Source organism: Ursus americanus, chromosome 12 (genome assembly GCF_024610735.1).
Source record: "Ursus americanus isolate L20-20 chromosome 12, mUrsAme1.1.p, whole genome shotgun sequence".
NCBI lineage: Eukaryota > Metazoa > Chordata > Mammalia > Carnivora > Ursidae > Ursus > Ursus americanus.
The window spans coordinates 9,575,370-9,597,219 of NC_142138.1; the positions used below are offsets into that span (position 1 = coordinate 9,575,370).

The 21,850-nt window shown below is 43.6% G+C and overlaps 1 protein-coding gene across 1 annotated transcript in view; it reads right to left on the minus strand.

The window, feature by feature from the left end:
* Positions 1-1,174: 1,174 nt before the first annotated feature.
* Positions 1,175-21,850, minus strand: part of RAB3B (RAB3B, member RAS oncogene family) — a 71,396-nt gene continuing 50,720 nt past the window's right edge. The window contains exon 5 of the mRNA XM_045799556.2: positions 1,175-11,730. Coding sequence (XP_045655512.1) covers positions 11,543-11,730 — 188 coding nt within the window. The 3' untranslated portion in view covers positions 1,175-11,542. The remainder of the gene's footprint in view (positions 11,731-21,850) is intronic.

Below are 21,850 nucleotides of genomic sequence, written 5' to 3' on the forward strand. Positions count from 1 at the left end.
CTCTTCTGGAAAAAGCACCCTAATTTTCTTTTCAAGCTACCAGTCCTCTCCCACTTTCAGTTCATCTGGTTTGAGTAGTACTGACCCCAACCTCCAACTCCAGAGATGGACTTGGAGAAGATCTAGGCTTACCCAATCAGAACACCTCACCTCCTGGCATAACTGATCCTAGAATAGGTACGAGACCCAGTACTTTTGCCAAAACTATTAAAGCAAAGACTCTCTGTTTAGATGGCCATATGGGCAGGGTAAGCCTGGAGTGGACTGAGAATGAAGCCAACCCAGAGAATCCTGATAATATAGTTTGATCACCTAGTTCCAGATGGGCCTGAAGCTAGATATACTACTGGACTTCACAGTAACATGAGCTAACAAATTCTCCTCCCACCATGACCTCTTTCTTTTCTTGTGATTATTTAAAGTGAGGATATGTCACTTTAAAGAATCTTGACTGAATGAAGAATCTGCCCCTGCTCTGCATTCCCACAGCTCTTCATCCTCTCTGGCCCACCAGGGTCTCCATACCTGAGTCCTGACAGATGAGGAGGAGTTAACCAGGCTAAAGAAAGGGGAAGGGTTTCCTACCACAGTGCAGTGGGAATGGGCGAAGAACTGGACTGAATTTGCTGTCTTCTTAGACTTGTTATATAGTTTGGGGGCATTGGCAGGTGGGGAGTGGGTTCTGCTGCTTACCAGAGCTGTCAATTCTGTTTGCATTTTGTTTCATTTTCTTCCACTTTCTCTCCAGCTTGGCAGCCTTGCTTCCACGCCCTGTCCAGCAGTATAGCCTAACCCTCTGTTGGGGTACACACTGCTCCTTGAGATTCTCTGCATCCTCTACAACAGCCAGTATACAGCCAGGAGCCATGGGGTCTCCAGAAGTACAAGCTGACCTGCTGTCCCTGACCTCTTGCAGTGCCAGTCCTTCCTCCTCCCTAAAGCCTTCCCAACAGTTATACCTATTCTGATTTCCCCCTATCCTGAGTCCATCATGAACTTGCCTTGTCCATCATGAACCTGCCTTGTCCATCATGAACTTGATTACTTGAATACTGCCATGTATTGTAGCTTTTATTGTATTGATGCTGGACCTATTTTTCCAGTTCCTTTCTAAGATCTCAGAAGTCTACCCCCAAAGTTCTTAGCACGAGTCCAGGGAAGAGTCCTCCATAAATTATGTATAGTTCAGATGAACTTTAATGCACATACCATCATTGCCATTACAATAAGAATAGGAGATACATTAAAATAAGCCAGTTTGTATCAATAAAACATATCAACACAGAACAGGGAGACACCACAGGTATTTGCAAATGGGATCTTCCCTTGTATTACTGTATATAGATATGTGTGTGTGTGTAAGTAATCTTTGCATTTGTACAAACTCACAATACCACATAACATTTCATATATCACTGAGAATAGCTGTCAGTATATAGAACACAAAAAGAATAAAAAAGCATGACAACATCTACTTAGCTAGAATCTTATGGGGAGAGATGTGAGCGTTATTACTCCTTTTTCTGCTCAGTCCTGTAGAGAGAGAACTCCAATTTTTACTAATTGCTCCTCCTGAGGAATTCTGCTCAGCCTATTATGGCACATCTCCTAGGCTGGCATGAGACCAGCCCAGTCCCTGGTTGAATAAATTAGAAAGAGCAACTGGGGGAGTTGAAGGTGGTGTGCAAATTGAGTAAGGTGACATTTCTCTGTGTAACTGCTGAGACCATCAGCCTCTGGCCCCATGATATGAGGAAAGCCTCTGTTCTAAGGTTTAATTGCATTAAGGGTGTGGGCGTGGTGAGGAGAGTGTGTGTTCCTCTCCTTCCTTCTCTCCCACAAACAGAGAGGAAGCCAGATGTAGGCACAATTGATGCCTAGGTTTTCTCTTCAGCTACCCCCAAACCCCAAATAGGCTGGGTTCAGGATCAGAGCTGATCATTCCTTGGGGCAGACTCTACCTTGTTCTGAGACCAACTAAGCCATTTGCTGCCTTCCTTATGTAGTCTTGAGCAGGTTGCTTCACTGATGAAGGCCTCAGTTTTCCTTATCTGAGTACTGGGAATAATAAAACCCACATCACAGGGTTGTGTCAACGACCACTGAAGCTTCACTGAGAAAGTACTTTGGGAACTGTAAAGTGCCGAACACACAATTGATGATTTTTGCTATACACTAATCATAGTATAAATGGACTCTACTGTCTGCCCCTCCGAGGCCCCAACCACATCCACAGCTCACTGCTCTGTTCAGCATGCACCAGCTGATTCTCTTTGGCTGATCTTAGCCTCTGGAAGTTTTTCTGTAGCCAACCAAACTTCTGGGTATAAGGCATGTTGGCATGATATTTCTATGTGAAGTTCGGTTCCTGGGACCAAAATGTGAGGGACAGGGGAAAGTTGGTAAGGGAGAAGAGACCCTCCGAAATGGCTCCAGAAGGGGCATGCTCAGTTTCATTCTGGGATGAATGTTGCCTACTCCCAGCCCTTCACATTGGTTCCATCTTATATGTCCACAACACTTCACAGTTTCTAAAATGCACTTTTATTTGACTCTCACAAATATTTTGTAAAGTGAGATTATTAATATCGTTTTATAGATGAAAATATTTTTGTCTAAGGTTACAAAGCTAGTATATTGTAGGACTCAAACCCAGGTCTTTTGAAATCCTGGTTTTCTCAGCACTGGGGGGCATTTTTTAAAAGTAAACTCTACCCCCAACGTGGGGCTCAAACTCATGACCCCAAGATCAAGAGTCACATGTTTTACAGACTGAGCCAGCCATGTACCCATCAGTGGGGCATCTTTTGACAAAGGCTCCAGGACACTCTGCCTAACTGGGATGACCTTGTGTAGTAAAATGGTCAACACCACATGCTCAGCACCTACCATGAGTGTCAGGCACTGCACTGAGGGCTTTACACTCGTTCTCACATTTAATCCTCTCAACAACCTCTTGAGAAAGATATTATTCCGTTTATATACGAAGTAATTGAAGCTCCAAGAGTAAATTTCTCAAAGTCACACAACTATTTAGTGATGAAGATCCAAGGATTGAACCCAGATCTTTTGGACTACAAACCTTATGCTCTTCAACACTCCACCATGCTACTTTCTCAGTCCCCATTCTGTAACTTGATGTTTGGTGGGCCTGGAAGATAGCTCAGCACAAATCTCTCGGCCCTTTAGTTTCCAGCCTTCCAGCTGTATGACAGAAATTGTCCTCAGAAAGGTCTTACCCAGCTCAGCCTGGCACATGTTTGGTGCTTGGTAAATTAATTCCCCCTTGAACTGGAATGCATTTCTGGCTCCTAAACACGGATGCCTGGTGTCCCTTCTCAAATGCATATGTCTGTACTCTATTCTCAACAAGTCTCAATGTGATTCTTGTTGTTCCTCTTCCTCTTGTTAACCTTTAGGAACCTCTGGCCTAGTACAGGCAGGTGTGGACCATCCAGATGCACTTAATTACTAAGATGCTTTCTGGAAGCCTCAGAAATCAAGGCCATGAGCCTGGCTGAGTGATGAGGGCTTGGGGGGTCCACACAACTTTGGCTGTTTTCATCCTACCCAAGAAAAAAGAAGACTTTCATAATGAAAGGATTCCTGCCAAAATCCTGTTTGCCACTTGCAGCTCTGACAGAAAATGGGCCTAAAATCACAGAGCATTAGCTCCAAAAGGGCCTGCAGAAATTATCTGGTCTAAACTCATGAAGCCTAGAAATAGGGGAGTGACTTAATCAAGGTTGCACAGACCATTAGCTTTAGCCCAGCCCATGGGTAAAACTTGGGAAGAGATGCATCAGAATCTGAAGGGAGCTGGGAATCCTAATTACACCCCTCAGGGAGTTGCTGATTTACTTTGCCAGACATTAGCATTTCTATGACATGATTTTGTACCAAGCAAAGGAAACTCTTATTTAAGTCTCCCAGAGACTTCCTATTTGGATATTTGTTATTTGGCCACTTCAAAACGATAGAAGAGAAGCAGGCAAAATAGATGTCACGCAACTCAGTCCAGTCAGTGGTATTCATCAAGATAGTGAGTGTCACTGAGGTGGTAGGAACAGATGTGGAGAAAAAGCAGCAGAGGTGTTAGCTGTTTTGTCTAGCTCCTGAGTCCCTGGGAGGCTAGTCTCTGTGTGGACTAGTAACCTAACCATAGGAACCTTTGTCTGTGCTGTCATCAGTCTTGTGGAGAACTACTTTTCACCTTGAGAAATCCCTCTTCTTCCTCTATTCAGGTACATGAAGAGAAAACGGTGAAGAAAGTAGGTTTTGTTTCAGATTATACAAAATCTTCATTAGAAAGTCCACAGAAGTGGAATTTTTCTGAAAGACTCAGTGTTTAAAAATTAGAATTACTGCACTTTGGAGCTAGAAGGATGTATAAAGGAGAAAACCGAGAACCAAAGGGGGACAATATATTTTTGGTTATTAAGTTTTAAGAACCTAACTCCAAAGAGCAAAATTAAATGGGGACTTTGTTGGAAACACTGAGGTGTCTAATAGAATCAAAGGAAGATGTGATCTGCCAAACCTCAAGAAGCCAGGATCAGGACAGAGAAAGCCGGGGGCACACTTTCTCATCCTATACCTGTGCCTCTGTCTGCATGATGGCCTTGTTTTCTCCTCCCATAGACCAGCGTTCTGTCGAGTTGAGGATAGGTCATCACAGTTTTAAAGAACGCATCCTCATAATATTTGCCACTCAAAAGGGAAGAAAATAGCTCCAATTTTTTCTTTTCAAATCCTAGGGAAGAATTCTGATTGCCCTTGCTTGATCACATGCCCACTTTACAGACAGTCTTCACTAGAATCACCTGATTTGGGTGAAGGAGTAGTAGTACTATGAAAGAAGAGATTACTATTTCCAGAAGAAATTCTGGGGAGAAGTGATAGCTGGTTATTACAAGAAATGATTTACCAGGGGTACTATAGTAAGTTAGAGAATTGATAAAATTATTATTATTAATAATAATTGAAGTCTCTGGATTCTTTTCATGTGCAGTATTGACATAAACCCCAGTGTTACTGAGCTGTTCATTTTTTAAATATTTTTTAAAGATTTGTGGTGTGTAGAGGATGGACTCTAGGAGAGGAAGTGTGGACTAGGGAAACTGGTTAAGAACTCTATGGTAGCTCTCTAGGGGAGAAACTAGTGGCTTGGACCATGATCATGGCAATGGAAATGGAGAAAAGTGGGCAGACTTGAGATATATTTTAAAAGTAGACTCACAGGACTTGAGCTGGATGTGGTCAATAAAAGAGAGAGAGAGAGAGAGAGAGAGAGAGAGAGAGAGAGAAAGAAAGAAAGAAAGAAAGAGAGAAAGAAAGAAGAGAAAAGAAAAGAGAGAAAAAAAAGAGAGAAAAAAAGAAGGAATTAAGAATAATAGCAAGGTTTCTGTGAAGACTGGGGTTGAAATAAGTTTGGGGCAGAATTAAGAGTTCCAATGTGGACATGTTAAGTTTAAGACATGGAGATATCTACTGGACCCTGTGTATACATGTCATTACCGAAGACTTGGCATCTAAAGCCACAGGACTAGATGAGGTCTCCAAGGAAGACAGGATAGCTAGAGCAGAGGGACAAACTGTTCTTTTTTTTTTTTTTAAGATTTTATTTTTAAGTGATCTCTACATCTAACGTTGGGCTCAAACTTACAATCCCAAGATCAAGAGTTGCATGCTCTACCAACTGAGCCAGCCAGGTGCCCCTCAACTACTCTTCGAGCCATCCTTTCTGCATACACTGAATCCTTCTGCTGGGCCTCCAGCCAGGAATCTCAGGTGGGAATCACAACCATTATTACGGTTAATTCCATAGAATGAGAAGCCAGATTCATCCCTCAGGGAGGAGCTAAGAAGTAACCAAATGGTTGGTGAAATATGCATCAAAATGCCATACAGATGTGTCTTCATTCCTCCGAAGTAGACCCTTTGGACAATTAAACAAATGGTGAGACTGCCCTTCTGTAAACCATTTTGACATTTCTCTTTGGGGATAGCAGGTTTTAAGACCCAGGGAAATTTGTCAGACTTGGTTTCAGATGACTTAGTGTTGCTTCCTTTGGTGGGTGGAAAAAATGGGCACAATATTTTACAGCTCCTCCCATCAAGAGACAGCATCTATTTCTCCACCCCTTGTATGTGACTTGCATTCGTCAGTGGGACATTAGCAAACATGATAAAAACAGAGGCTGAGAAGTACTTCTGCATCGTAGCTTGCCCTCTCTTGCTGCTGGAAAAACTTCTATCACCATGTGAACAAGTCTGGGCAGCCTTCTGGAAGATGAAAACACATGGAGAGGCACCTCAGCCACCCTAGTCATTTTAGCTGGGACTCCAGGCATGTGAATGAAGCCATTCTAGACCACCCAGCCTCAGCCAGAAGAATCATGAGATTCTAACCCACAGAATCATGAGAAATAACAAATGTTCATTGTTTCAAGTAACTAAGTTTTGTGCTCGTTTTTTATGTCCCTCAGAAGACAAGAATTAACTCTGAACCAGGCAGTCTAAAGATATTTCACAGGTACAGATATTGTTTCTCTCACACTTACTCTTTTTTGGAGGATTTGTGTTTGATTAGTCATCAAAGGTTTGAACTAAAGGATGGAAGCTTGATGAATTTAAAGCAATGGCCAGTGGATAGTGTATCTGGGGTCAGTGGAGTCTTCCTAGGACTCCTGAAACAGCCCCACAAATATGATTTGATTTTCCAAGTTGTATTCTCATAGAATGATGTACCTTTTCTTCAGAACACTTTTGAATTACATTTGGGTGATCATTTTACAATGTCTAGACTAAACCACAAGCTACTAGACTATAAGCTTCATGAAGGCAAGGCTTGTGTTTAATTTGCCATTGATTATATCTTGATACATATGAGACACTTATTTATTGAATGAGTAAATATGAATGAATAAATTTGAGTTTTGCCTACTTCATATAAGGGATGAAGTCCTTCAAAAACAACACTTAAAAGTATTTGTATCTCATGGGCCTGTCTCTTGCATGCAATCCCAGGCACAGGCTGATCCTCCAACTGCAGCAGGTAATCAGGGGTAACTCAGTAGAGATGCAGAACCTGAAATCAATGAGATCCCAGGACACTGGTTATTGTCATTCCTTCTCCTTACCCCAAACTATTGGCAAACAAATTCAAACAAACATTCCTCAATACACTCCAGGAACCCTGATACCCAAGCAAAGAGCTTTGGAGCAGGAGCAGGTGATGTGCATGGGAAAGTCAGGTCTGGCGGATATTCATATCATTCTGTGGACATCACAAGGCTGCAGTCACTAAGTAATTGTGAGACCAAGGACTCTCAGAGTTAATTAAACAATATCAGTGGGGCCACTGGAGCCTCTCACTACCACCACTCCATATACCCTTCATCTGAGAGACCATCTGAATAGAAAAATGGAACAAGCATGAGTCAGACAATTGAATTCAAATGATATTACTGACTGACTTGAACATGTTAACTTTCCAAGGCTATGTTTCCTTGACTGCCAAGTTGGGATAATATATTAGAAACAGCATCTTCATTAGACTATAGGTACCTTGCAGGCAGGGATCATTTGTTTTCATATACATTTGTCTAGTGTTTAACAACACCAGGACCACAATAGATACAAAATAGATAAATTTCTATGTAGAGGTGACCCAAGACTGAGTCCTGACTCCATCACTAATAGACTTGAGAGTATATTAGAATATGTTGAGAGTGGCTCTACAAAATTTCCTTTTTCTCCCTGGACCTCAACCTTCCTTTTTGTAAAATGAGGAGCCTGGACAGGATTTTCTCTAAGCTCCCTTCCTGATCAATATCTGACAAGTGTGTGGCCATTCAGTACACTCTACGCCATTGCTGCTCCTAGAAGTTAATTAATGCTACAGACTGAGGAGACAAGAATAAGTCACAAATCTCGTTGTATTTACAGATACATACACATTTAAAACAGACTCTGTAAATAGCTACAATACTGTATTGCACATTTGGCCTACTTTTGCCTCTTTTGAGGTTGAGTTTTTGTTTTTGTTTTTAAATATTTGGATTGTTAAGGGAGATGAAAACTGGGACAAGTTGCCACTGACATACTCTGCAGCTTGAATCTTGGTGGCTAATTGCACTATTACCGTGACTGATGAACATTGCACTGTAATCAGCTGGAAGCTTCTGCCTTCCAAGCAGCAGAAACAAGGTTACAGAGCAGGGCTGGGGAACTGCCATCTAACAAGCGGCTTTGCTTGTCTGCTGCCCAGTACAAGAATTTGCCACTATTACCTTTAACTCTTGATTCTATCTGTTGTGAAGAAAATTGCTCTCTTACACTTGCTCCTGAGTTTAAAGAATTTAACAATTTTTAAGTAATAATTTCAGTCTTTGCCTAGATATCCAATATGAAAGAAAAGATTATTCGATATCTCTCATGAGGAGCTCAGTCTGAAATCCTAGTACTAGGGTGGATGGGTGTTACTGACCAGAAAAATAGTAATTATGCCTGACCTGTATTGACTTGACAGTGTAAAAAGCACATCTAGAACCATTGCCTATAAAGGGGTCACGTTCTTCCAAAGAAGTTAACCAAGTTACCAAGTTAACCAAGTCACTCCTGCAAAATGCCCCATTGCTAGAGCAGGGAGGCTACTTAAAGCACTGCTTGAGAGCTAGGTAAGAATTACCTGACAAAGGCAGACACAGGGACTTGAACCTGAGAAACACTGGACAATTATTACTCAGTCTCTTGGGACCTGGTTGCCTCAGAGACTGACTCCTTTCCAGAAGCATTAGACATCCATCACCTCGGATTAGTTTGAATAGTTGAGTGATTTGTTAACAGAGAAGAGACATAAGTCTTTTCTCCAGTGGATTTAGAATGATGGCCTTGGGATTGGATCCTAACATGCCTCTAATACTAGCTAGCTGTATCATCTTGGCCATGTCCTTAACCTTTTCGGGTCACAGTTTATTTACTAAAAATGGAGTATAGAATGTGGTGAAGAGCATAGTCCTTGGAGCCTACTGCCTGGGTTTGAACCCCAGTTCTACTATTTACTCATTATGTGACCTTAGGCAAGCTAGAGAATCTTTTTGCACCTTAGTTTCCTCATCTTTAAATGAGGTTGATTATAGTGCCTCCCTCACAAAGATGTTGAGGAGATAAATAAGTTAACACACATAAAGTGCTTGGAACAACGCCTAGTACTGAGTAAGTAGGACATCAGTGTTAGCTACAATGACATTGGGGTGCTAATCCTCATCTCTTAGGTTATTTTGCAGATCAACTGAAATGATGAAGGTGAAAAAAAAGAGTCACAGAGTTATTAGCACTAGAAGGGACCTTAAAGATTACCCAAAGAACCCCCTCATTTTATAGATGGGAAATCAAGACTCGAAATGGAGTGACTGATCCAGAGTCACACTTGATTTAAGAGCAGAGTCCAGGACTCCTGATTCCAAAGTCCAAAGCTCTATCCTGTTCACTCCACCAAAGAAAGCAATATCTCCATAGGGTTGACTTTGGAGGGTCCTTTTACATTGTCATTGGACCTACGTGAGTTAATGCACTTTCCTAGAATAATGAGATGCATTTGAAATGGAGAAAAAACTTGGAAGAGACCTTCCTCCTTCCCCCACCAACATCTGAGGTGGCATGTTAGTGCAGGGGGAAGCTGGGGATTTGGGTCAGGCCTGGAGGAAAGATTTCCAGGAATCATGGCTAGTTCTATGCCATTATTTCAGCTAAAAACAAAACATCTGCCATGTCCAAACAAGCTAGAATCCATTCAGTTTGTTTCTGGTGTCAGAGGGTTTTTTGTGATTTTGATTTTGGTTTAGATTTCCCTTCAGGTGTTTAATTAAGCAGTTCCACTAGGAGTGGTTTCACATCCACTCTTTAGTAGAAACTAAGATTTCACTCCCAGGAGAATGAGTTTGGTATTGGGACCTCTGAGTTCAGTTTTCCCAATTTTGTCAGGGTCATGCCCTCTTAGATTTATTCTTCTTTGAATCACATTTCCTAGTTGGACTACTTAGGAGTGACTGAAAGATGGGTTAGAGGAAACGGCAGGATGGCAGAAGACACTATGAAGAATGGCAGAACTACTTGATTTAGAGAAAGGGCAGAGGTCATGATTTCTGTTCTCAAATCATCTGAGGGTGTCAAGGGGCAGAAAGAGTATGGACTTTGAGGTGTCTGACAGCAGAGCTGGGATAAATGGGGTGAGAAGAGGAAGAAGAATTTCCAGGGGACAGATTTCAGCTTACAGCAAGGAAAACTTTCTGATTATGAGAGTTGCCCAAAGGTATGGACAATGAGCTCCCAGTCCTGCCCTAGAAGGTATGTTTTAGAAGAAGGAGATTGGGGGGGGGGGGTTTGCCTGGGTTGGCTCAGTCAGTTAAGCATCTGACTCTTGATTTTGGCTCAGGTCATGATCTCAGGGTTGGGGGATAAAGCCCCAAGTTGGGCTTCGTGCTCAGCAGGGAGTCTGCTGGAGAGTCTCTCTCTTTCCCTCTCAATCTGTCCCCCTGTCCCCCACTGCTCACTCTTTCTAAATAAATAAATAAATAAATAAATAAATAAATAAATAAATAAATAACATCCTTAAAAAAAAAAAAAGAAGAAGAAAGAGATTTGGTTTTGAGGCCTGGCAGCCACTTATCAGAGATGTGAAGATTGAAATTGACTCGTCAGACTAGGTAACTCTAAATATTTCAAATTCTGGGAGTCTAAAACACAAAGACCAATTTCATGGAGTTCCCACAGTTAAGAACCAGCTGGAAAGCAGCAAAATCAGAAAGTCATGACCTGTTTCTTTATCTTGTCTGTGTTTCACTTTTCTTTCTCTTTGTCTTTCTTGAGCTCACTCTCCTGCTCTTTTATATAGCAGGAACCTTTGACATTTTGCAGGGAATAATCTTTCTTTTAAGTATATTTCTGACTCAGCCTTTGCTCCTTCAACATCATTAGAGAGTCTGAGCTCTCTGGAGATTAGCTCTGGCCTGTCACCACAGCAACTGCCCAGGCCCTGTGGGCATCCGTGGTAACAGGCATAGGGCTTTGAGAGTCAAAGCTTGGCTTGCAGTGAGAAGAAGCCCCACAGGGAGCCTGATATGAAACAAGCATGTTGTGTATGAGGACGTTTTCTTTAATAGGATTCACTGTGCAGGCGGGCCGCACTTACCCAGTTGGCCTGGCCCTGAAAAGCGTGCGTGTGTCAAATTTTGGTAAATGGAGGAAATCTTATTTTAAAGGTAGAAAAGAGACTTGCTTTCTAAGTCCCTGAAGTGAATCCCTTTGAAAGATGGAGTCTTCTTTTGTAAAGTGAATCCCTACCCATGCTGTGACTTGGCTGCTAGTGTAGGACTGGGTGTCTATTGGTGGGACCATCTGCAGAGAACTCAAGGGGCATGCTTCTGCCTCCACTGCAGGCAACTCAGCTTGCTTGGGGCTAGGGGTGGACAGAGTGTAATGGGGGAAGCAGAGTGGGTGTGGGGTCACAAGAGGGAGAGATCAAGAGGGTGGGCCTTGCCTAACACGAGCAGTTCTGCTGCAGCAGCGGTGGGGTGTCTGAGAGACGGGTGTTCTTGGAGGTGCCCAACATGGAGGGGTCTGCATCCAGCGAATCAGACATCTTGTCACAAATGGCATCTACCAGGCGCTCGAAGGCCTGCCTCACACTGATGTTCTCCTTGGCGCTGGCTTCAAAGAAGTCAAACCCTAAGGAGAGAAGAGAGATAATAGTAAGGATTTTTCTCTTCTTTTTTATGCCCGCTGGCCAGAACACTCTGGATTAATATAACCGGTGCCAAGGAGTGAAACAAGGAGGCCTAATTCTATGGCAGAGGATTCTGCTTTAAAGAGATGGTACACGGGTGACTGGGGTGGCTCAGTCAGGTAAGTGTCTGCCTTCTGCTCAGGTCATGGTCCAGGGGTCCTGGGATGGAGCCCAGCATTGAGCTCCCTGCTCAGTGGGGAGTCTGCTTCTCCTTCTCCTTCTGCCCCTCCCCCGTTCCTTCTCTCTCTCCCTTGCTCTCTCTCTCTAATATATAAATAAAACCTTTAAAAACTAGGGGCACCTGGGTGGCTCAGTCGTTAAGCGTCTGCCTTCGGCCCAGGGCGTGATCCCGGGGTCCTGGGATAGAGTCCCGCATCGGGCTCCCTGCTCCGCTGGGAGCCTGCCTCTTCCTCTCCCACTCCCCCTGCTTGTGTTCCCTCTCTTGCTCGCTGTCTCTCTCTCTGTCAAATAATAACATCTTAAAAAAAAAACCCTTTAAAAATTATAATAAAATTAAAAATTAAAAATAAATAAATAAAGAGATGGTACAGGGCAGGGATTACCTGCACTGGTTGTAGAGTCCGACAGATCCTGGGTCTAACGTTGGCCAGCTGTGTTACCCCCAGCAAGGCACCTAATTCTCTTTATGAATCAATTCCCTGGTTTATAAATAGGGATAATTTTACCTCCCTCATTAAACAAGATAATGCAGGTAAACTGTATAGCGCTGTGCCTGACACAGAGTGGGGGGTCATTAGGTGTTTTCTGAAAGAGTGAATACTTCAATGTGTGTACACAGCACTTCACATTTTCCCAATGCGTTGATCACATCCACTACTTCATCTGATCCTCACGTCACCCCTGGCAGAAGGAATGTCTGGGCAGACCCTCTGTTTCTCTAATGCAGACACAGTGACTTAGAGAAATGAGCTGACTTGCCCAAGATAAATAGAGAAACCAGTGTGAGAAGTCCAGGCTTTGACCTTTGTGACTAGGGTTTTTCCTCCTCTTTCCCCTGCCTTCCAGTCACCTCAGACTGGCCAGCTCCAGCATGGGATCTGTAAGGCACCCCAGCTCTACACTGAACAAGCAAAGCTTCATTTGCCCTTTCCACCCCAGACCACTGGCTTATCTCCACTCCACCATGTTCCTCCTCCCTGGGTGCCCCTGGAATGCCCCTGTATCTCTCCCTCCCCACACAAACCCAACAAGAGGCACCTGGAGGACTGCACCTGAAGCGTGAGCTATTCTTATCTGTTTTGTACCTTGAGATCCTCAATGACACTTTCTGTGACAATGAAGGGAACTTGATTGTCCTGGGAGACATAAGAAAGACCCTCCTGATTCAGACAATGTGGCTGCTTCCCAACTGGAATTTTGGCCGGGATGGTGGCTGTCCTTCTCTACATGTCCCTGCCTCAGCCTTCTCCCTCCTCTTTTGTCCATCTACCTTCCTCTTTCTTTTCCTTCCAGGCTCATCTTTTTTCCTCCTCAAAATCTTCTCTCTTCCCTTTTTTTCATGTTACTCCTTCTTTTCCTTTATGTTCCTCACACTTTCTCCCTGGGATTCTTTGTGTTTGTTGAGCACCTACTAAATGTCAGACACTATGCCGGGAGTTTGAGAAATACTATCTAACTTAATCCTCACAACAGCCTGTGGGTAAATACAATCATCTTCAATTTATAAATGAGAAAATGAAGGTTTCAAGAGATTACATAATTCTCTCAAGGTCACGTGGCTGTATTAGTGGAAATTGTGTTTAGATCTGGGTCTGGCTGACTCCAAGGCCATACACAGCCCTGTCTCCCACTTCTCTTCCTCTCTTTCTTTTTTTTTCTTCCTCCCTTTCAATTTCCTTCCTTCCTTCCTTGACCATATCTTTCTCTTCTTTACAAGTCTCTCTGGCCCCCTCAGCTTTTTTTTTTTTTAAGATCTTATTTATTTATTACAGAGGGAGAGTGTGTGTGTGTACAAGAACAGGGGGAGGGTAAGAAGGAGAGGGAGAAGCAGACTCCCTACTGAGAAGGGAGCCCGACGCAGGGCTCAACACAGGGCTCAATCCCAGGACCCTGGGATCATGACCTGAGCCAAAGGCAGATGCTTAACTGATTGAGCCACCCAGGCACCCCAGCCCCCTCTGCTTTTATCAGACTACCACAGTGTCTGAATCTGGGCAAGTCACTTTATTTCTCTGAATCACTTAGCTTCTCTGAGTCTCAGGCTCCTCAACTGTCGAATAGGAATAGCCACAGTGCCTCTCTGCTGAGAGCAGCTGGGAGAATTGAGTGAGACGATAGGTAAACTGCTGTACAAAGTTGTCTGTTGGAATGACAGTTGCTTTTTCTCTCCTTTCATCTTACTCATCTCACCTCCTCTTCATCCCATTCTCCTTCTTTTATCGTCTTTTCCCACAAAGGAGGGACTCTCTTTCCTCCTCCCTCCTTCTCCCTATTATCCCACTGTCCACAGAGAGGGCTAAAGCCCCCAGGTATGAACAAGGTTCTTCTTCCCCCGCCATCTCAGCTTGAAGGCACTCCCAGCTCCTCCCAGGCCTCCTCTGGTTGACAGCCTCTCCATGGCCCATTTCCTAACCTGAGAAAGGCCAGCAGCAGAAGTGTGCCCTAACTGTGGCCACCTGATAAAGAAGGAGGTGGCTGCTGGTTCATTATCTTCAGTCCATAGAAACCCAGTCAGCTTCAGAGACCCTCCAGCATGTTTTCCTTAATGAATATCATAAAAATTGACTCTCTGGCCTTTGACTGGCTTATCACAAATGACGATGTTTGGGGAGGTGGAGGAAGTGTGCTGCTCGCCTAGGAAAGGGGCAAACAGGTAAAGAAGTAAATAGGCTTTAACTATCAGTTTGGATGAAGATGTGGACACAGGTCAAGGCCAGGGGCACAAATCCCTTCTGAGGAACTGGCACCAAGGTGAGGACATGTCATGTTGTACAGGTGGGCAGTGGGAAGAGGCCCAGGAGTCATATAGCCTGGATTTGAATATAGTCTCTGTCAGCTGCTCGCTGTGTGACCTTGGGCAAGTTGCCCAATCTCTCTCAGCCTCTATTTCTTCATCTGTAAAATGGGCTGCATATTATCTACTTCAAAGCATGGTAATAAGAATTAAATGCACAAAAGTATGTGAAATAATGGCATGTGGGAGACATGTTCATTCCCTTTTCCCTACATTCCTAGCTCGCTTTAGTCCTAGCTTCCTTACACCCAGGGCCTTTAGGGAAACCTTTTTTTCCTCATCATTCAGGGTCAGTCAATAAAATAGGTCTTTACTGAACATTGATTTTGTGCCAGATCTTGTGTTGAGAGCCAGGGACAAAGGGAAACCAAATCTAATTGTGGAAAAAGACATACTAATCGGAGTTTCAATCCCTCACATGTGCATAGTCTATAACAGTTCACAAATTTCAAAACAACCTTGTGAGTGGGGTGGGGCAAGGCAGGAATTATTTGTAATTTACAGATAGGAAAACCTAGACTTGGAGAGGGGCATAAGCCAGAGCTCTATCCCTTATGCTCCCTTGTCTCGCTCTCAGTTGGAACAGTGACCGAACACACTATAACATTTCTAACTCAGGTAGAGCAAACGAGAGGCTATGCTGGAATGCAGTGGAGAGAGAGTAGCAGGGGAAGAAAGCAGGAGGAGGCTTCCAGAAGTTGGCGGAGACGGGAGACTTTAAGGCTAGAATTGAGCAAAACTCTTCACCTAACTTACTTCTCATTTTTCAGGACTCAGCTTAGATACAGTCTCTTCATTTTCCTCTGTGCTTCCCTCTGCTATAGCACATGTTACCCTGCATGGAAGAAGTCCATTTGACAAGGAGCTCTCTGAGCAGGGATCATGTCATTCATCTGAGCCCCAGCACTAGCCAGAGGAATTGTTGCTTGGTGAGTGTTCGGTTCGTTGATGAACAGATGAATGAAGGAGATGGGAATGAGCATGGTGAGTGTGCTTGAGGGGGTGTGGACAATGGGGGTCATGAGAGCGCAGCTCGACATGCATGAGGACACTGAGGTGAATCAGTAGTCCTTACCCTCGAGGAGATCCTCGTCTAGTGTGGTTGACAGACACATTGACAATAGTACAGTGATAAATGCTGGAATGGTGGGAAGTAAGGGGATTAGCAGGGCACAACAGGAGGCACCTAACTGTCTTGGGGGCCAGGGAAGCCTTCTTGGAGAAGGTGATTCCTAAGCTGATACCAGCTGGATAAAAATATGTGAATGTGAATGTGTGAGCATATGCATGTGTAGCATACCAGGCAGTGTAAACAGCATGAGCACAGATAATGGGGCAAAAAACAGCCTTGGTATATGCCAGAATGACCACAGCAATCTGTTATCATTAGAGCAGAACTCTCAAAGTGATGAGAGATGAGGCAGTAAGTGTCATGGAGGCTCATGGGGAGCTCACATGTCATGCCAACGAGATGTTGTCACTGTCATCTCAGTGGTACCCAAGGTATGGGAACTCTGATTCAAGTAACCAGTTCATGGCTCTAGTCAGTTCACGGGTCTCTTTTCCTAGCAGAACCACCCCAAATGCACACCCACCCAATTACTGTCAGATTTCTGGAAGGCTCTTCATTAGCAGGCCCATATATATGGTAACCTTTTCCTCAGGTTCATTAATAAGGACTCTCAGGAGCTGAGAACCTAGTGAGGTCAGGAGGATGACAACCAATTAATCAGACTAGCCCTCAATCCTTTCCTCCCTCTAATTGGCTTCAGAACAATATCTCTTCAGTCTTTAATAGGGTCCATTCTTAGTTGAAACTGAAATAATCCACACCACCCCCCATGATCATGTTTATCTATCCTGTCCAAAGGCAGCTGCCACAGACCCACAGACTCTACAGTTTGTCCACACTGCCTGCTTCTGAGTTTGACCTCAGAATTCTATTCAAAACTCATAACCATCTGAACTCACCTTTCCTCATCCTGACATTACCCCAGAATACTTCTCCTCCACTTTTATGTTCAAATTCCTTTTCTATCTCACTCTGATACCTCCCATCTCTGTCATGTATCACTCTTTAACTCATGCCCCTCTAGTCACTGATGATTTGGTAAGGGACTCTCTGTGTTCTTTTCTGTCCAGAGTTGTTCTCGTTTTCAGGAATTTGGGGTTTCATGTGGACCATTCATCCAATACCCTTAATTTCTCTATCATCTCATTTAGAGAAAACTTGTCTTCTATTTTGCTCAGCTACACTTCTATCTTTATAAATTGAGCTATTTTGACTTGGATTTATGTAGCTGGGACTGACAGAGGTCTAATTAATGTAATACCCAGCCTCATTGGCTTAAGACCTAAGATCCTGGGGTGCCTGGGTGGCACAGCGGTTGAGCGTCTGCCTTCGGCTCAGGGCGTGATCCTGGCGTTATGGGATCGAACCCCACATCAGGCTCTTCTGCTATGAGCCTGCTTCTTCCTCTCCCACTCCCCCTGCTTGTGTTCCCTCTCTCGCTGGCTGTCTCTGTCTCTGTCAAATAAATAAATAAAATCTTTAAAAAAAAAAAAAAAAGACCTAAGATCCTGCATGGCTTGACCTCTATCTACTTCCCCAGCCCCATCTTCCTGGCTCACACCATGCTCTATAGACATTGACACTTTTTCTTTTCTTTTCTTTTTTAAGATCATCTATTTATTTGAGAGAAAGAGAGCTGGGGGAAGGCAGAGGGAGAGAGAGAATCTCAAAGCAGACTCCCCACTGAGCAGGGAGCCCAACACACGGCTCGATCTCAGTATCCTGAGATCATGACTTGAGCCAAAACCAAGAGTCAGCCACTTAACCAACTGAGCCACCCAGGTGCCCCTTGACACTTTCCTATTTGGTGCCATTGCTCATGCTATTACTCTCCAGCTCCTATTCCCAATCACCTTCATTATTCACCTGTGGAATCACTGATTCCAAAGAGCCTTCCCTCTCTCTTCCTACCCCACCTCCACCACTCAGAATATACAATGTACCAGAGGGAATTGGTTATATAGGTGATAGAAGAACAAAGAGGCCAATAGAATAGTGAGGAAACCAGAGATTTTCAACACCAAACAAATAAATGAAACAAACCTATTACTAAGGCCAAAAGCTGCTAGAACCATGGGAGCAGGAGCTAGAGAAGAGGAACAGCCTCTACTTGAGGAGTGGAGAGTGGGGATATAGTGGTTTCCCTTTACCCCCGCCAGTGCCTCTCCTTGGCTAAACCCAGACAGAAGCCACTGTCACAGGAGCCTGGGAAACACAGCCTGCAAATGTCAACCCCTTGGTATGGGGCAGGGGATGAGGGTGTTTGCAGGAGAGAGAGCAGAAGAGTGAAGAATGATAGCATACATGCTAAGGACTGAAAAGCCATCTACTCAAAGGATATTGAAATTATCTCTCCACTATTTTGTTTCCCTAGTCAATGAACATCTTATTTTTAAAAGATTTTATTTATTTATTTAGAGCAAGGGGGAGGGGCAGAGGGAGAGAGAAAATCTCAAGTAGACTCAGCACTGAGCATGGAGCCCAACGCAGCGCCGGATTTCATGACCCTGAGATGAGGACCTGAGCTGAAATCAAGAGTCGGATGCTTAACTGACTGAGCCACCCAGGTGCCCTGTCAATGAGCATCTTGAAGGCAGGGAATCCACTCACCTCTGTGTCCCCAGGGTCCATCATGTATTAGGTGATTGCGGCAGATCATTCCCTGTCCTCCCTGTTGATGATCTGGCACCCCCACCCATTGGCAAGTGGCTTGCAGTGCCTGCTTGTGGAAGGAATATATCTCCATTCCATTGACATCAGATTTGATTGTATAACTTGCTTTGGTCTATGGATATGGGCATTCCAAGTCCCAACAGAAGATTTAAGAGACTTCGTCTGGTGTAGCCTTCTCAGATTGGATCCCAGAGTAAGAAGACACATGGAACAGAGTCACAGCTGACTTGCAGCTGGTATATGTGAGAAATAAACCTTTATTATCTAAGCTCCTGATTGAGTTATGTGTTACCACAATAGGATCTAAAGAAATCTCACTAACACTGTGACTGAGGGTACAAATTTGATGAGAGGGGCGCCTGGGTGGCACAGCAGTTAGGCGTCTGCCTTCGGCTCAGGGCGTGATTCCGGCGTTGTGGGATCGAGCCCCACATCAGGCTCCTCCGCCATGAGCCTGCTTCTTCCTCTCCCACTCCCCTTGCTTGTGTTCCCTCTCTCGCTGGCTGTCTCTATCTCTGTCGAATAAATAAATAAAATCTTAAAAAAAAAAAAGAAATTTGATGAGAAATGATGGCAAGCTTTTGGGAAAACACCATTGGATGATGATATAATGGGAACATTAGGATTTTTAGTCCAAAGGCTGAGTTTGAGTACTGGGCCTAATATCTGTTACCTGAATGATTTAGAAAAGTTACGTAATCTTTAAATGAAAAATAAGAAGTGTGACACAGCTCATTGTATGCAAGAAAGCACAAGTCTGGACTCAGCTTCTTCATCAGTATAATGGAGGTGATGATAATGGCACTTTCAGGCTAGGAGTAAGAGTGAGGATCACAGAAAATTGTTGTGAAAGCACCTTGTAAACTATAAGTCACTGCACTGGAGTTAGCTACTATCAATGTCAGTTAGGTCTTGGAAAAAAAAAAAAGAAACATCTAACAGGCACCTAAAATAGGCAATGCACTGTACAGGGGTCTGTGGAGTCTGAGTGATAAGTAGGAATTATGTGAGTTAAAATCATGGAAGCAAAGAGGGATAGAGCCAAATGGACCTTCCCATTCAACGAATCCAAATCCCCTGTTTTTCAGATGGGCAAACTAAGACCCAGAGACAGGAAACAAGATGCTCAAGGTCACATAGTAAACTAGTGGCAGAAACAGGATAAAACCCTCAGCCTCCTAACTCCTAGTCTGGTGCTTTTCCTACTACATTTTGCTGGAATGAGTGTATGTGTGTGTTCCAAAACCACATTGTAAATGAGTCTCTCCTTCCCTTGTAGGCAGAAGTGGGTTTCTCTTTTACTATCCTTTGGGCTTTGGCCAGACCCATTCACGTTTAGATCTAGGGAAGGGACAAGAAGCCCCTTTCTGAGGGGCACAGGAGGGCAGAGGCCCTACAATGCTGTGCTTCTTGGAGCAGGAGTCCCTGAAACTCCCCCACACTCAGGAGCAAAGATCTACTTGCCTCAGTGACTTCACAGTCTCACCCATGTCTCAGGAACTTTAAGGATATTGACAGCCTGCTGCTACACACAGCTTTAATAAAAGCTAGCTTCCGGCCATATCACTAGTCTTGGCCTAGTGAACAGAGAAAAGCTAAAGGAAAGGGAGTCCTGAAGAAGAATCCCATAAAGCAGAAGAGTGGCACTACTGCGATGGCCAGCAGACCACTGAAACTTACTTAATTGCTGGCATAGCAGAGGGGTAGGACTGATGTGGGGATGAGGAAGGCTGAGCATCCTCCCTCACTGTTCCCAGATCTGATCACATCCTTGCAAAATTCTTAACATGGTCCACAAGTTCCTTCATGACCTGGCCCCTGCCTACCTCTTACTCTCCCCTCACCCTACTCTCCCCTTGATTGTCTAGTCCCTGTGGCATGCCTTCTTTCAATATCATGAGCACTTCAAGCTCTACACCACATTGGGACTATTCTTGATCTGGAATATGGCCCTCTGCCTCCCCCCACACACTCACCCACACACACACTCACACTCACTCTTTGCCTGGCTAACTTTTTCTCATCTTTTAGTTCTCAGCTTCAGTGTTACTTTCTCAGAAGATCTTGACTCTCCAGTCTAAAATTAGGTTCCTCTTTCTCACTTTCTTCATAGCACTTGTAACGTATGTCACTTTCATCTGCCCACCATTCCTTCCTTTAGGGAATTACTATTTTAAAGAGTTGTGGTAGCACTATAGGTTATCATACACGCCTCCTCAGCCACTGGGACAGACACGTGACTCACAGGCGGCCAATCATAGTCTTCCCTGACATTGATATATGGTAGTTGGGACAGAGAAGGCCTTTTTTTTCAGGAGTTGGGAGGATATGAATCTGGAGCTGCCATCATCCATCTTATTCCCATGCAGAGTTTGACTGGAGAAGGAAGGAGGCTGAAGGGATAAGCAAAGTTAAGAAATGGAAAGTCCAATTGAATCCTGGATCTAGCAGACTTTCTAGCTACATGAGCTAATAAATTCTATTTTTTAAAAATTAAAGCTAGTTTGATTTGGGATTTTATCACTTGCCATAATGAGAGTCCTAACTCATTAAGAACTTATCACAATTTCTGACAGGTTTATTGAGATATAATTCACACACCATTCAATTTGTCTATTTAAAACTTTTTAAATTATATATTTGTATAATTATTTGTTCATTGTCCCTTTTACATTAGTTCCCTGACAGTAAGTATCATAGCTGTTTTGTTAAATATTATATCCGAAGTGCCAAGACAGAGCCCAGCTCAGAGTAAGTGCTCAATGAATAAGTGAATAAATGTATGAATGAATGAATATCTACCCTATGCTGTGTGCTTAAGATAATGAACCAATTTAGACATAAACTTGTTGCTCTCGAGCTAGCAAGAGAGATAGGTGTCTAAATAGGCAAATACTGGTAAGTAATAGAGGAAACCTCAGGAAATTGTGTAGGACAGACATGGTTTGCTATGACCTGCCCAAATCTGACCTATTCATTAAGGCCTTTAAGTGCCTCTCCAAACCCTGTACTAAGAATTAATCTGACTTAATCTATGTTCCTACATATATTTGATAGATCTAAACTGACTCTGCTACTTCTTAACTGCATAAAGTCGAGCAAATTACTTAATCCCTCTGCACTTCGTTTCTCAGAGTATTGGACATACCCTATAGTACCTACTTGGAAGGGTTATAGTGAGAATTAAATGCTATGTGACCTTCGCAAGCTGCTCAATTTCTCTATGCCTCAGTTTTTTCATCTGTTTAAAAAAAAAAAACAATTTAGAGATAAGAGAAGTACGCATATCAGAAGGCTCTAAGGGGGATTAAATTAAATGAGTAATACTTTAAAACACTTAGAA